General features: G+C 53.3%; 5 protein-coding genes across 5 annotated transcripts; 2 read left to right on the top strand and 3 right to left on the bottom strand.

Annotated features, from left to right (window-relative positions):
• Nucleotides 1–730: 730 nt before the first annotated feature.
• B0T23DRAFT_409894 (uncharacterized protein) lies at nucleotides 731–4400 on the bottom strand (the record flags this gene model as incomplete). Its single annotated transcript, XM_062839382.1, has 7 exons — nucleotides 731–951; nucleotides 1093–1363; nucleotides 1413–1458; nucleotides 1489–1713; nucleotides 1744–3807; nucleotides 3842–3878; nucleotides 4387–4400. 7 exons carry the CDS (start codon nucleotides 4398–4400, stop codon nucleotides 921–923), a joined length of 2688 nt encoding a protein of 895 aa, XP_062697663.1. The 3' UTR covers nucleotides 731–920.
• A 412-nt stretch (nucleotides 4401–4812) lies between these two features.
• On the bottom strand, nucleotides 4813–6524 carry B0T23DRAFT_33136 (RNA polymerase II-binding domain-containing protein). Its single transcript, XM_062835727.1, has 4 exons — nucleotides 6273–6524; nucleotides 6095–6186; nucleotides 5771–5971; nucleotides 4813–5716 (listed from the first exon to the last, which is right to left on the bottom strand). Exons 1-4 carry the CDS (start codon nucleotides 6368–6370, stop codon nucleotides 4929–4931), a joined length of 1179 nt encoding a protein of 392 aa, XP_062697662.1. The 5' UTR covers nucleotides 6371–6524; the 3' UTR covers nucleotides 4813–4928.
• An 801-nt stretch (nucleotides 6525–7325) lies between these two features.
• Nucleotides 7326–8220, top strand: B0T23DRAFT_305813 (clathrin light chain; the record flags this gene model as incomplete). Its single annotated transcript, XM_062834333.1, has 3 exons — nucleotides 7326–7368; nucleotides 7442–7677; nucleotides 7765–8220. The coding sequence occupies 3 exons, from the start codon at nucleotides 7326–7328 to the stop codon at nucleotides 8218–8220; spliced, it is 735 nt and encodes a 244-aa protein (XP_062697661.1).
• Nucleotides 8221–8641: 421 nt separating this feature from the next.
• Nucleotides 8642–9571, bottom strand: B0T23DRAFT_450703 (uncharacterized protein; the record flags this gene model as incomplete). The annotated part of the gene is made up of 4 exons (XM_062841096.1): nucleotides 9206–9571; nucleotides 8946–9033; nucleotides 8768–8828; nucleotides 8642–8703 (listed from the first exon to the last, which is right to left on the bottom strand). The coding sequence occupies exons 1-4, from the start codon at nucleotides 9208–9210 to the stop codon at nucleotides 8642–8644; spliced, it is 216 nt and encodes a 71-aa protein (XP_062697660.1). The 5' UTR covers nucleotides 9211–9571.
• Nucleotides 9572–9627: 56 nt separating this feature from the next.
• B0T23DRAFT_33069 (uncharacterized protein) lies at nucleotides 9628–12748 on the top strand. The gene has a single exon (XM_062835713.1). It carries the CDS (start codon nucleotides 9907–9909, stop codon nucleotides 12652–12654), a length of 2748 nt encoding a protein of 915 aa, XP_062697659.1. The 5' UTR covers nucleotides 9628–9906; the 3' UTR covers nucleotides 12655–12748.
• The last annotated feature ends 584 nt before the right edge of the window (nucleotides 12749–13332 follow it).

The raw sequence follows: 13332 nt of genomic DNA, 5'->3' as shown, positions 1-13332 counted from the left end.
GTTCCTGACGAGAGACAGGGCTCCCTCCGCAACATTCGATATCCAGACAAAGTACATTTGTGTTAACTCTTGACGACAAGATGCAGCAGTGACAAACTTGGTGAGTGGGGATGTTTTTGCCTCGACGGGACTGGACCTGGATGCTGCAGTGCGGCGATTCTCCTGGTGGGTCGTTCAAAACATTGGTCGCACTCGCCACCACCACCACCACGATGATGCTGACGACATGGGAGGCTCCGGAGGACTCGGGCTACGCTAGTGAAAAGGAGACGACAACCCGATTTGGGGTTTAAAGTTAAAGTATATACACTAGTGTAGTGTCCCGTACAAACACTTCTGCTGAACCTTTCTACGGAAACTGCGGAAATTGACACATGACATTTGAGGATCCGGCAATGGAGATCAAAGGAACGATTGAATAGCAGGAATTTGGAAGAGCCTCTGTTTTCGCCTTGTGATGTTTGATACGGTACAGTATGTTGTGTTTTAGTCCCACTGACTGCTACATTCATTCATGCTCGACAACCCGTGGAATATTTATTTTGAGTGTGTAGAAAGTAGCTTGTCCCTGATAAAATTGCTGAGACTTTCGCTTATACCTTGGGTATACCCTAACTACACATTTAAGCGTCTTCAGTACTCCTTTGAACTCGATATTTAGGCCGTTCTTGAATAAACATACCCCAAAGGGACTTTAGTCTAGATGATGTGTTTTCGAATAATCATAATTCCTATTATAATTTTGCAACGGCCTTTTTTGATTACAATGAGCGCTATGGGACTGGTTTATAAGACCAGTTGTTCGATCGCCCACTGAAGCAAAGTTCTCATTAATTCTGTTATGGACGAGACGATATAATTGCCAGATGTTCCTTATTTGTTTTTATCTATTCCTTCTACTACTCCAAATCGGCTCTCCCCTAACCTCCCCAGCAGTGCCGTTCTCCTTGGCTCTCCAGCATCCGATCTATCATACATCATACATGTAGCTATCCTAACCAGCCATCCATGATTGGGTCTAGAGTGGAGAAAAGAGAGTGCCCTAGAAAGGAGATCTGAAAATAATGATAACAAACATAGCAAGTAAAATACGTGACATGTACACAGTAAAAAGGTGACGATGCCCTCCTCCTCTGAGGCGAGCATCGCGTGAAGCATGGGCCTGACTTTCGGCCACTTGCTCGGCGGGTATATGGTAGAAGTTGTGGGAGATTCATGCCTGGGTTTGGGCCTGTGAGGGACAAGATATCTCTCTGTGTCAGCGGCCCGACCGGGGAGCTCGTCCCACGTGAGTAAGTGGCTGACAATGCCTCAAACTCATTACCATCTGCTGTAGACTGAGGTGTGGGAGTGTGACGGATTGCTAGAAAACTCATGCCGCCATCACACTTACTCCCTCACTACCTCCTTGCGCGGCTTCACATCCTTCTCCGCCGCGTCATCAATGTCATTCTCCGCCTCCGCAAATTCCTCCTCAATTTCCTCAACCTCACTGATATGAGGATCCCCAGAGGGGGGGCGGTGGTCCGGGGAGACATCACCACCGCTCATCTGCCACTCCATCAGCTTACTGAAGTGGCTGTCCTTGTTAGCGCTCAGCTCTGTGTAGCTGCCAATCTCAGCCACGGTGCCCTCGCTCGAGAGCACAATGATCTTGTCAGATCGCTTAATGGTGGACAGTCTGTGAGCAATCGAAATGGTGGTGCTGCGGCCCTTGAGGAGTTCCGCAAGGGCAGAATTGACCAAGGTCTCGGATTCGGCGTCCAAGGCGGAGGTAGCCTCATCCAAAATGAGAATATCGGGATCCTTGAGGAGGGCGCGAGCAATGGCGATACGCTGCTTCTGGCCACCGGAGAGCTGGGCGCCACGGGCGCCGACCTGGGTCTCGAGGCCTTCGGGGAAGTCACTGATGAAACCGCAGTTGGCCTTCTGGGCAGCCGCAATAATCTCGGTGCGCGGAGCCCGGGGACGGCCGTAAGCGATGTTTTCGGCAATCGTACCCGAAAAGAGGACTGGCTCCTGTGAGACCATGCCGATGCGGCGGCGGAGAGACTTGGCGTTCATCTTGGAAATGTCGATGCCGTTGATGGTGATGCTGCCGGATGTGGGGTTATAGAAGCGCAAGAGTAAGGAGGCCACGGTGCTTTTACCTCCGCCTGAAGGGCCTACAATGCACACGTTTGTGCCCGAGGGGATCTCAAAGTCGAGGCCATTGAATATCGTGACTGCAGGTCTGGTAGGGTAGGCGAACGTTACATTCGAGAACTTGATGGGACCCTGCGCAGATTCAACCTTCAAACCAACGGTCTGGGGGATGGCCGGCTTGCGATCCTCGAGCTCGAACAAACGACTCGCTGCGCCAACACCCTTCATCAGTTCCGAGTAGAAGCCGCTAACACCGAAGAGACTCGAACCAGCAAAGACGGTATACATCATAAACGAGGTCAAATCGCCGAGAGACATGGCCCCTGAGCGCACAAGGTTTCCGCCGACAATCAAGAGAGCCAAGATCGCCAGATTTCCTGTATACGACGTACTGCTGAAAAAGACACCCGAGACAATGGCTTCCTTCCGGCCTAGGGCGAAGATCTTTCTGACCTGCTTGTTGTAGCGACCAACCTCTTGCACTTCAGCGGCAAAGGCCTGGCTAGTCTTGATGTTACCCAACCGTTCCTCGGCGATCTTCATCAGTGAGCCGACGTTCTTCTGAATCTGCCTGCTCAAGTTGCGAATCGTGCGACCATAAAGAACCGCTCCAAGACCGATAGGGGGAACCATGATGAGGATGATGGATGTCAGCTTGGGGCTGAGCCAGAACATGGCCGCGAAACCCGCCGCACCGCTAACCATGGAACGAAGGCCATCAGACACGTTCTGAGTAATGCTCTTGCCCACGACAACAGTATCGGAGTTCAGTCGCGAGATCAGATCACCGACCCTGTTGGCATCGAAGAACTCGGCATCCTGGACGTAGGTGCGGCGGTAGAGATTCGTGCGCAACCGAGCCACGACGCGCTCGCCAACGATACGGAGAATGATGATTCTGCCAAAGTTGGCCGTCGCACCAAGAGTGAGAAGACCAGCGAGGCCACCGAAGAACTGATAGAGGGTAAGACCGAAGAGCCGAACCTCGTCGGCGGGACCCTGGGTGGAAAGATCCAGAATCCTGCCGATCGAGAAGGGGATGGACATGGTCACCGCGGACGAGATGAGAAGCAGGACGAATGCGACACTCATCGCCTTGACCTCGGGGCGCGCAATCTTGATCAGACGCCAGACCTCGGCGAAGCCGGGCTTGGTGCCTGATTGGGATTTGCCATCCTTGGAAAGACGAGCGCTCATGTTGATATGGGCAGCCTTATGCGCCCTCTCGCTTTTCGTAAAACCGTGTACCTTGAGGTGTTCTTCGGATGTATATTCCTTGACCTTTTCAACGTCCTTTGCCGCTTCTTCTGCTGTCTCTGCCGCAGCTTCCTTGGCCGACTGCTCCCGTAGGCGAGTTTGTGAGGTCGATAGCTGGCGGAGAAGGCCGAAGGGGGAAGTCCAACGTTGGGATTGTACGCATGGTCGTGATCCGGGATGGGAGGATGAGAAGGGAACCGAAACGATGGCGAAAGATGTCGTCGAGGACCGCTGAACTGACGAGAACGGACGGCAGAATCTTGCGGATAGAATCGACGAAGTCATAGTGGGCGATTGTTGGAACGGCAGCAAAGCCGCGAGCCCGGCGCCGCTACCGCCGCATTGGGGGAGCAGCACGGCGCGGCGCACCGCTACCCCCGTAACCATGGTTTGAAGTATATGTCTCTTGGGTAGGTCGAGTGTGTAGGTGACTAGGTACTAGGCTCGCTATATCGTAGAGTTTCGGTGTCGAGTTTCTATCATATCATGTCGGTGCTGTGTAGTGGGCTATATTACTAACTGCCTGATGCGAGACCGCTAGCGCGCATGCGCGCCTGTTTCTGCGCTTGTCAATGCCCGGTTCCCTTGAGTCCCTGCACTGCGTGCGAATGGGTGAGTTTGGTGATGTGGAATGAGTGTGATTGAGGAACTGAAGGAAACGTGGAGAAAGAAGTGGTGGAAAGGTTCCGAGGTCGAGGGACGGGACGGACGGGGGGGGGGGGGGGGGGGGGGGGGGAGTTGTTGGAATGAAGTCGGGATGACACCCAGGCAGTTCGGTCGGCTCGGCCGTCGGTGCAAAAACCCTTGCTTGTCCCGGCGGACGGGATCTCAACTTCAGTGGTCAATCGCCGGTTTGGCGCTGCAGCAACTGCGATTGATTCGCCGCTCAAGCTTTGGGGAGCACGACGGCGGGAGGGCAGCTTCGATTCCCTTGTTCAATTGTCCCTCTCCCCTCCCAAACAGGGCAAAGCGCGCATCTTTTACCTGCAGTCGGACATTTCGTCATTCAGCAGCGAAGAGCAAGCCACTCGTCGATGATGCCGGCGGCATCCACTGTCAATTCCGGAATGCGTTCAACGATGTCGGCACCTTCCATAAGTGGCCCGTGCTCAAGCTTGGCCCATCCCACTCATGCCACTTACATATTTGTACCTCGGGGGTATTGGAGCTCTGCGGAAAAGGTCATCATGGTAAGGAAAAAGGACGAAAAAGACCATTGCTTGTGAAAATGCCTATGCTTTTAATTACGATATCTCTACAGCTAACCGAATGGCGCTTTGCCCGTCAAGAATGAAGCATGCCAATAATCCTTAGTCCTGTCCTTCTGTATCTCCACACACTTGCTCCAGAGAAGGTTTCAGGCCCGCGCCAAAATGCCACATGAATGATGATTCTCGCCATACAGCCATTATCGTTCCCCTAGACCAGCAATAACGTCAACGACTCCAGAGTGTTGGGCCATATGCACTAAAACTGATACAAAGATAGAAAAACTTCGGTCAAGTTTTGGCTTCCCCGTCCTCGTTCTAAATCGTGCTTTCCTTCTGGATCATCTCGGCGACATCGGCATCTATGCCTACGTCAGGAATGTCAGCAGTCTCGTCGATCTTGCGCTTTTTGGCCTGTCGAGTCGGAACAGACTCATATTGAGACGCGAGGGCGGACAGCATCTCAATGCCAGGAGCGGATCCAGTTGGGTGACTATGACCATTCTGCGGCTGTTGTTGCTCAGACGGGCGATGATCGTAGAAATCGTCGTGATCTTGGACGTGGGGCGGCGTGAGTGCTTCGACCTGAGGACGGGCGATGTCGTGGCCATCCGAGCTAGATGGGGCGCGCTCCTCACCGGTAGCCGGCTCTTGCGCATTGTGAGGCAAACCGCCAATGATGCTGAGCTCAATTGCTTGCTTCTTCTCCTCAACTGCCGTCTTGCGGGTGCCTAGATCCCTGAGCTGTGATTGCTCGGCCTCCAAGGCCTGCCGGTTGGAGCTCAACATCTTCTCCAAGGCGCTGATAAGCTCCTCGCGGGTCTTGATGCATTCCGTCACGGCTCCCTCAGCATTGGCAAGGTTCTTAAGCAGCCCGTTGAGTCGCGCGGCATACACTGGCGCCTGAGGAGGAGCGTGGGCCGGATCCATCAGCTTGCTGTAGTCCGAATTGGCGGTAGTAAGGCTTGTCTTCAACGCCTGGGCACTCTTGGTAACTGCCTGCTGTGAGGTAACCAAGGGTGCCAACTCTGGAGGCACCGCTGCAGCTGGCGACGATAACGATGTGGAACCGAACATTGTTCCACCGGAGCGGGCTGAGTCAAGCTCTGGATTGAACAAGTCAGTATCTTGTCTGAGGAAGGGCTGAGGCCACGGCTTACCTCTTAGTCGAGAGTCTATAGCATCCTGGACTTCCATGGGGAATATCTTGCGTTCTCTCCAAACATCGACAACCCTTCGAAGCTTGTTCTGAATGTCTGACGAGGCGCCCTTATAAGACAACGCGGTTGCATCCGCGATGAAGGGAGAGAAAGCCTGAAGGAAATCATCCTTGTTGCGAGCTTTGGATTGCTGCGTCACCTCTATGGAGAAAGACGGAAATGGTCAGCATTCAGTCCCAAACGAGAAGAAAGAAACCCAGAACGAACGCCGGGGGATGCACATAACATGCGGCCTATGTGGGAGAGCCTGGAAAATGCACGCACCGTTTGCAAGATAAATCATGTTGAGCCTCTTGGGACTGGGGAGGTCCTTCAGCTTGGTCAACCAAAGATGGACAGTCTGGGCAGCATGTCGCCTAAGATACATCAACAGTCAGTTCGGCGGTCGAGACATCAAACAGAAGGTGAATGCGGTCGTCGGTCGTGGGCAGCGGGAGCTTACCGATGGAACATAATCCACTGAGCGGTGGTTGCAATGCTCTCGTGAGTCTCAGTGAGTGCAGAGAGCTTAGAGAGCACAGCATCCTCGTTATACGCCATGGTGAAGCTTTAGGCGAAATTGGTTGGAAAGTGTTGGAAAAAGTGGTTGTTGATGGTTGGCTGGTGTGATGGACGGGGCAGATGTTCAAGATATGCGGTGTCGGGTTTATTCAGAACTCATCTACAGCAGTACGAAAAGGTAGTATCCGTGGTGTTTGCGTGTAGCAGGGACTCCAGACGCGGCCGAGTGGTGATCTAGAATATGGATCGAAAGCCCTTGGGAACAACCTCAAATGGCAGAAGCGTGGACTATCAACACAACACACTAGATGACGGCGAGAGAGAAGTGCTCAGCACGAACTAAGCACCTAGTCAAGCTCTGTGGTCCAACTACACCGGAGTCGTTTCCCTGCTATTACCAATGCTGTCACCAGGAAGAGTTTGCAGTGCAAAGCGCAAATGAGCGTGATCTGGATGCTCTGTGACAAACAACTGAAACCACAGCGAGGTGAGTGCTGAATGTTGTTGATGAAAGGAAGAAGAAGAAGAAAAAGAAGAAGAAGGAAGAAAGAAGTTGTCGACGGGAGGTGGTGGGACGGAACGAAGCAGACGTTGGAGCTTCCTCCATCCGTCCAATGCGAGGGCAGGCAGACAAGTTGCCTGCCGGTAGCTGCTAGGTAGGTACGGCTTCCCCTGGCCAAAGAGGCCAAAGAGGCCCAAGAGGGTCGCTGTGGACAGTGCCAAAGTGCCCCAGTGGCCGCTGTGAGTGGCGTCCCGTCGCAACCTGGAACCTGGCGCGATCAGGAGCGCTGGGGGGGCTGCAACTCGGACTCCCGCAGTGCAACACCAACACCAAAAGACTGGACACTTCCATCAAACAACCAAACACCTTGCCTGTTTCGCAGCTTTCTTCGATCCTCCTACCCAATATTTCCATTTTGCAGTCCACTTCTCCAGCCTCCAGTCTTGCCCGTTCGCGCCGATCTACCAAAAGTCAAATCACACCACCCACATCATGGCTGACAGATTCCCCTCGCTGGAGGAGTTCGACTCCGGCGGTAAGCTTGGCGTTGTTTGGAGATCCCCTTACCTTGCTGTCACTGCCTGCTAACATTTAAAACCCCCCAAAAGCCCAGACCGAGATCAAGGAGGGCTCTGGAAGCCCCTCGGCCACCAACTTCCTCGAGCGTGAGAAGGCGCTTCTCGGCGACGATGCCAACCAATTTGCGACAGTTGAGGATGCTGGTTTCGACGATGACAACGACCTCCTAGGGGGTGGCCTTGACTCCTCCGCTGGCGCCGGCGCCGGCCTTGAGACTAGCGCTGCTTTCGAGAGCCAGTTCCCCGACCTTTCCGCAGGCAACGAGGTACGACTAAACAATGATGATACCAAAGCTGTCGACACAGCACGTAAGCATGGTCTTGGGTTCTAACATGGGGCATCTTCACTTTAGTCTGTTGCGCCAGGCGGTACCATCACTGGCGCCGGTCCTTCCGTCACCTACAACTCTGGATATGCGCCATACGCCCAGGAGGAGCAAGAGCCCGAGGTGATTAGAGAGTGGCGCGAGAAGCGTGATGCGAAGCTTGCCAAGCGGGCGGAGCAGTTCGCCGCCCAGAGAGCCGAGACCATCGCGGAGGCGCAGAAGAACATTGACGAATTCTACGAGAACTACAACAACAAGAAGGAGAAGGCCATTGGGCAGACCCGCAAGGAGGCCGAGGAGTTCCTTGCCAGCCGCGAGGACACCACATCGGGAGGCACGAGCTGGGAGCGCATTGCCAAGCTGGTTGACGTTAGCGGCAAGGGAGCTAAGGGCGGTGCTGCTGGTTCCGGCAAGGAGCGTTTCCGTGAGCTCCTGATAAGCCTAAAGAAGGACGAAAAGGCCCCCGGTGCCTCGGGAATTTAAAGCGCTTACTTGACCTGCCCCCATGACAAAGGGAACGCCTGGTTACCACTATTTACAGGTTTCACACCTCCATGGCCACTACTGCCCCATGGCCAAAAAAGCCATAATTTTGTAATGATAGAAAAGACTTGACAACTGCAGCCATCAGTATTTGGAGCTTGGTAATCGAAGCGCCGAGACCCAATGGATCACGATTTCCACGGTTACAGTAGCTCTCCCAAAGGTGGTCGGTGGAATCCATGATGCAAATAGGGAATATCGGCGTGGCGGCCTACTTCTTGGAGGTATCACCCAAAGCGGCCTTCCCTCTGCCGCCATCTATGCTGCTCTTTGCGACTATACACATATTCAAAGGGATTCTCGTGCTTCTATCATGACCAGTAGCACCGCCTTCGTTGACTATCGTGGTAGGACGGCTAATTTAATCCTCCGAGAACCAGGTGTTGTAGCCGAGAACCTTGCGGGTCATGGCGTACATGGAAGCTGATGTACAGTTAGCGGAAGGAGCAAGGACGAAGCGATAAGCTATCAAGGAAGGTATACGCACCGCCGAAGGTACCCCACATGGCAATGTTGAAGGTGGTCATGATGATGCCGCTGCGAGGGCCCTGTTCGCAATTTTCTCATCAGCCCTTATCCCGACAAAACCTCCCTCTCCGTATCTCCCTCTCCTATTTCCCATCTGTTGATTCCCCAACCATCCTCAAGTGTCGAATTCAACTCACAATCTTCCAGAGGCGGGTGTGGTTCTTGAAGGCCTGCTGGTAGTAGCGCTGCTTCTCGGGGACGTGGTTGGGAGCGTTGACGAGGCCGCTGCAGTCGGGGAAGAAAGAGAGCTGTTAGCCTGGGATTCCGAAATCGTACGACGGACAATAGTGCGTCATGACGACAGGTAATTGGACTTGGGGCGGCGTCCGCAATGCGCGCAGTCGCTGGAGGGTCGTCGGATCGTCGAGGAGCTCGGAGCCGAAGGGGAGAAGCTTACGGCATCTTGAAATTGTTGTCGGGGGTCGTTGGGTGGAAGATTCCGGGGGGGTGATGCGAGGGGTTGGTGTGATGATGTCGAATGCGTGGAAAGGACGGAGAGTTAGCTTTGAACCTCTCACTGCTTCAGGTTTCTCGGCTCGGGGCTTCCTGTGGTGCACGGACTTGTGGATGGTGGAGACTGCAGACCCGACGGCGGAAGCTCTGCCTGCCTGCCTGCCAGGTGTAAGGTTTGGTCAGTGCTCACAGCTTTCAGCTGCTGCTGATGCCTCGACTTTGACCTTCAGACTGAGCAGCTCAGCAGACTCACTGCCTGCCGGGAGGGATGGAGGGATTTAAACACATGATCGTAGGATGACTAAGAAGCAAGTTAGGGAGCGATCCCCGGCCACACCTGCAAGGTCCCCTCCACTTTTGTGTCTCCTCCACTCCAGAACGTCAAAGCTTCCAGCCCGAGGAGTTTCCACATCCCCTCACAACCCCATCCGTGGGACCGCCCGCGATACCCCAGAACTCGAGTCAGTCAACGAAGCCCCAGGTACCTCGCGATCTATACGATCGATACGAACAACGACGCCAAATAACCCAGCGGCAACCTCGAAGCGAAAAAAGAAATGGACATGATCGCATCAGACAGCCGCTAAGAAGAGTCCCCGCCGCTCATATGCCCAATTCTCTGTGTCGAGCGGCCACAATTCCATTATGCGAGCCGTGCCTCCTGTGCTGCGACATGTAGCTCGCTCGCGCCGCTCCACCATATCGCACTTATACACGGACGCTGCGCACTTACAGGTATCTGGACTACCATCATGCGTCAACTTTTCAACGAGCGCGCGCTGGTCGAGGTCGTTGACGGCATACGCACTTTCGGAGACTTTGGGGGCGGAAGAGGACCACGGTGTTCGGAATACACAGAAGGCTCGGGGCTCGGCAGTGCAGGCGCTACCAGGCCAAGCGTCTACCACATACGACCTGTCAGCATGGTCGGGCTTTCGGTCATCCCGCATCGCCAACCAGCCCTTCAACCGTGACGATTGGGATATTTTGACGGCCACCGAGGAAGACTTGCGCTTCCAGTGTGATGTCCTTGCAGATTCGCCCGAGGATGGAAAGCCGCGACTGGTTGACTGGCCACAGTATGCGAACGACATCACCCTTTGGTCGTGCATACTTGAGCACCGCCAACGCACCGAAGGAGATGCCGGAGTCGCAGCAGTGCTCGAGGGCCTGCAAAAACGGCGAACCTTGACGGAAGTGGAGGGCTCAACTGCCGAGAAATTCTGGCAAGCAATACTAGACGTGGCCGTTCACGATCAAGCAACACTGCACAGTGCTTGGTCCTATGCTGAGTGGCTCCACAGTGACCGCGGAGTCCTTTGGCCAAACCTCTACGCAGGTGTTGTATCTTTCTTCATAGCACAACAGGATACACAGTCAACGCTGCTTTGGCACTTACGCCTAAGCTCGTCGTTTTGCTCCGACTCAGAACCCCTTACCCAAGTGCTGAAGCAGTTCATCACTAATTCAGACGCAAAGGTTCGAGAAATCCTACAAGCACTTTACATGACGAGTGTCCGCCAAAACCTCTACGACGAGATGATTCCTTACCTCTTCGCTCAAGGAGAGGAAGGCATTGCCCGTGATTGGCGTCGGCTGTTTATTTCTCACAACGACTTGCCAACAACCGAAGCTTCGCGGCCATTCTTACAGTTCTTGGTCGGCTTTCATCCGAAAATCCAGTTGACCGACAAAGAACATTCCTTCCTTATACCGCCGAGTAAAGCTGCGCTTCCAAGTAGTGCAGACCTGAACAGCCTGTTAAGGGACGACAAGTCGCAAGTTGGTATCAACTTCAACTACCAAATCTCCAAAGGTCTGGGTAATGTGTTCGGCATCAAAGAACAAACAGATAATGACAGCTTGGGCGCTAGATGGTTTGCGACCCTCGACTTCTCCATCGAAACCATCATTGGCACAATCTCGACTCTCGGCTTTTCTGAAATCGGGCCACTCTCGTTACAGTCTATAGCCCGGCGCGAACCCTCCCCTGGCCGACTCCTTCATCAAATTGCACAGCTGCAAGAGTCTGGAATCGGAATTGGTAACTCGAGCTATTCGAAAACACTACAGCACTTTGCTACAGTTGGCGACGAGGAACTGTTTGAGGGTCTTGTTAATACAACCATGCATCCGGAAGAATTCGACAACTTCGCCAAGCACCCTTCATTCCTGAGTTTCGCTGCTGCGGAGGGAGACTTTATGCTCTGTCGGCTCCTTGTGGAAGCTAGCCATCTCAACACAAGGCAGATTCTGAAAGAGTCAACGAACGAAGCATTGTTGGTCTGCTTGAAAGCCAACAGCGCTTCACATATGGTTGGCTTCTTGGACATTATGGCCGATGGAAATATCGAAATGATGCACTCTACGGCCGATGCCATATCAAAACATGTATGCGAAGAAATAGTACCACGGCCTGCGAAAGATGGCGTGGACATTTCCTCCTATGCCACCATGTATAGACGGCTTCTACGATTCGGATATCCTCTCGCGTCCAAGGCTTCTCAGATCATTCTTTTCAGACTCGGACGCGAAGGACTGCATGACGAGCGCGACGATCTTGCATTGGACATTGTTAGTTTCTATGAGGGTAATCTGGGACCCGAGGGGGGCTTTTTCCGAGTTCACAAGCTCGATCTACCCGACGCAGTCGCTCAGCAATTGCCCAAGTCAGAAAGGTTTCTGAGCCTTCCATCCGGAATGAGCACAACGAGTCCCTACCATCCACTGCATTTGGTTTTTGGTAGGGAGCTCCTGGGGTCAATCATCCGCTGGGGTTTTCGCAGTTCCCGCGGCATGCCTCGGGATGCAACAGAATTTTCGAAGCCAGAACACTTCTTCTTCGCCCGAGGCATCAAGCTCGTAGCAATGCTCAAGGAGAAGGGAGTGCGGGCCGATGACTCTTGGGCGCGCTCGGTCATTGTCCCGGCTCTCACCGTTCTTTTGGTTTCAGGCGAGATCAAGCGCTTTCACCGGCCCCCGAAACACGGGCATCACTATGTTACCCCGAAAGTGAGGGAGACGCTTTCGCTCAAAGAAGCCATCAGGTTGTGTAATTATGCCTGGGGTTCCTACGTCCTGGAACGTTTGCCCGAGTTGGTTCATCACTCAATGAAGGAGTGGAAGCTCAAGCTGAAACAGTCCCAACCAGAACTGTTTATACCTCACAAACGCGAATATGCGGTGGGGAGCAAGCTGTGGGTGAAGTATGGCCCCGGCGGTAGGCCACCGTTCGCCACAAAACTTAAACATCAACATCGACAGCAACAAGAGGAAGCAGACGCCAATCTAGTCCCAGATGCGCAAAGCTCAAGCGTTTGGAAAAGCTCAAAAGCCAAGACGGAAGACGATTTTTTCCAGGATTTTGAGGGCTTCGATCGCTTCCTCAAGTAACAGTAAGAAGCAGTCAAGCTGCTGCGGGATACACAGTACCGACCTAACTACCCATCATCTATTTCTTAATTTGTCCTCCGACTTTCGATATGTGACCGCATTTTGCATACCTTGCGGTCATGTATTTGTACAAATACGCAGAGGGATCTATAGACGATAGAAAGCACGGATTTCCCAAGATCATGGTTTACAGGACATGACGAGAGCAAGGAAGGGAGAGCACGAGCTTCCGCGAGGAGGAACAACAGAACAGAATAATTTTGCTTGGGTCTGAAACAGACAGACGCTTTGCACGAAATGCACATACTGGAAACTTGTTTACATATCTGATTTTCGTTTCAACCGTCCACACACAACAATTTAGCATGATACATATATTCAGGTAGCAAGAAAGATGCTCACACGAGACAGCCACTTCCGTCATTGGAGGAAGGGTATCCCACATTAACGCTCTACCTTCACTAACCAGATACTACATACCCTCTTGAGCAATGTTGCTCAACCTCATGCCATCCAACCGCCGGCGCTGACTTCCATGACTGGTTCAACGAGGACCAGTCGCCAACAGTACCCGGAGTTCCATGTCATGTCCCTTTTCCCTCATTTCTGGGGAGAGCACATTTCCCTTTTCCACTCACTCACCTAAAACGCCGCACAGTCCAGCTAGGTAGGCAGTCA

This window comes from Neurospora hispaniola, assembly GCF_033458365.1.
Source record: "Neurospora hispaniola strain FGSC 10403 chromosome Unknown B0T23scaffold_1, whole genome shotgun sequence".
Classification (NCBI taxonomy): Eukaryota; Fungi; Ascomycota; class Sordariomycetes; order Sordariales; family Sordariaceae; genus Neurospora; species Neurospora hispaniola.
This window is presented reverse-complemented; position numbering and strand designations above follow the sequence as displayed.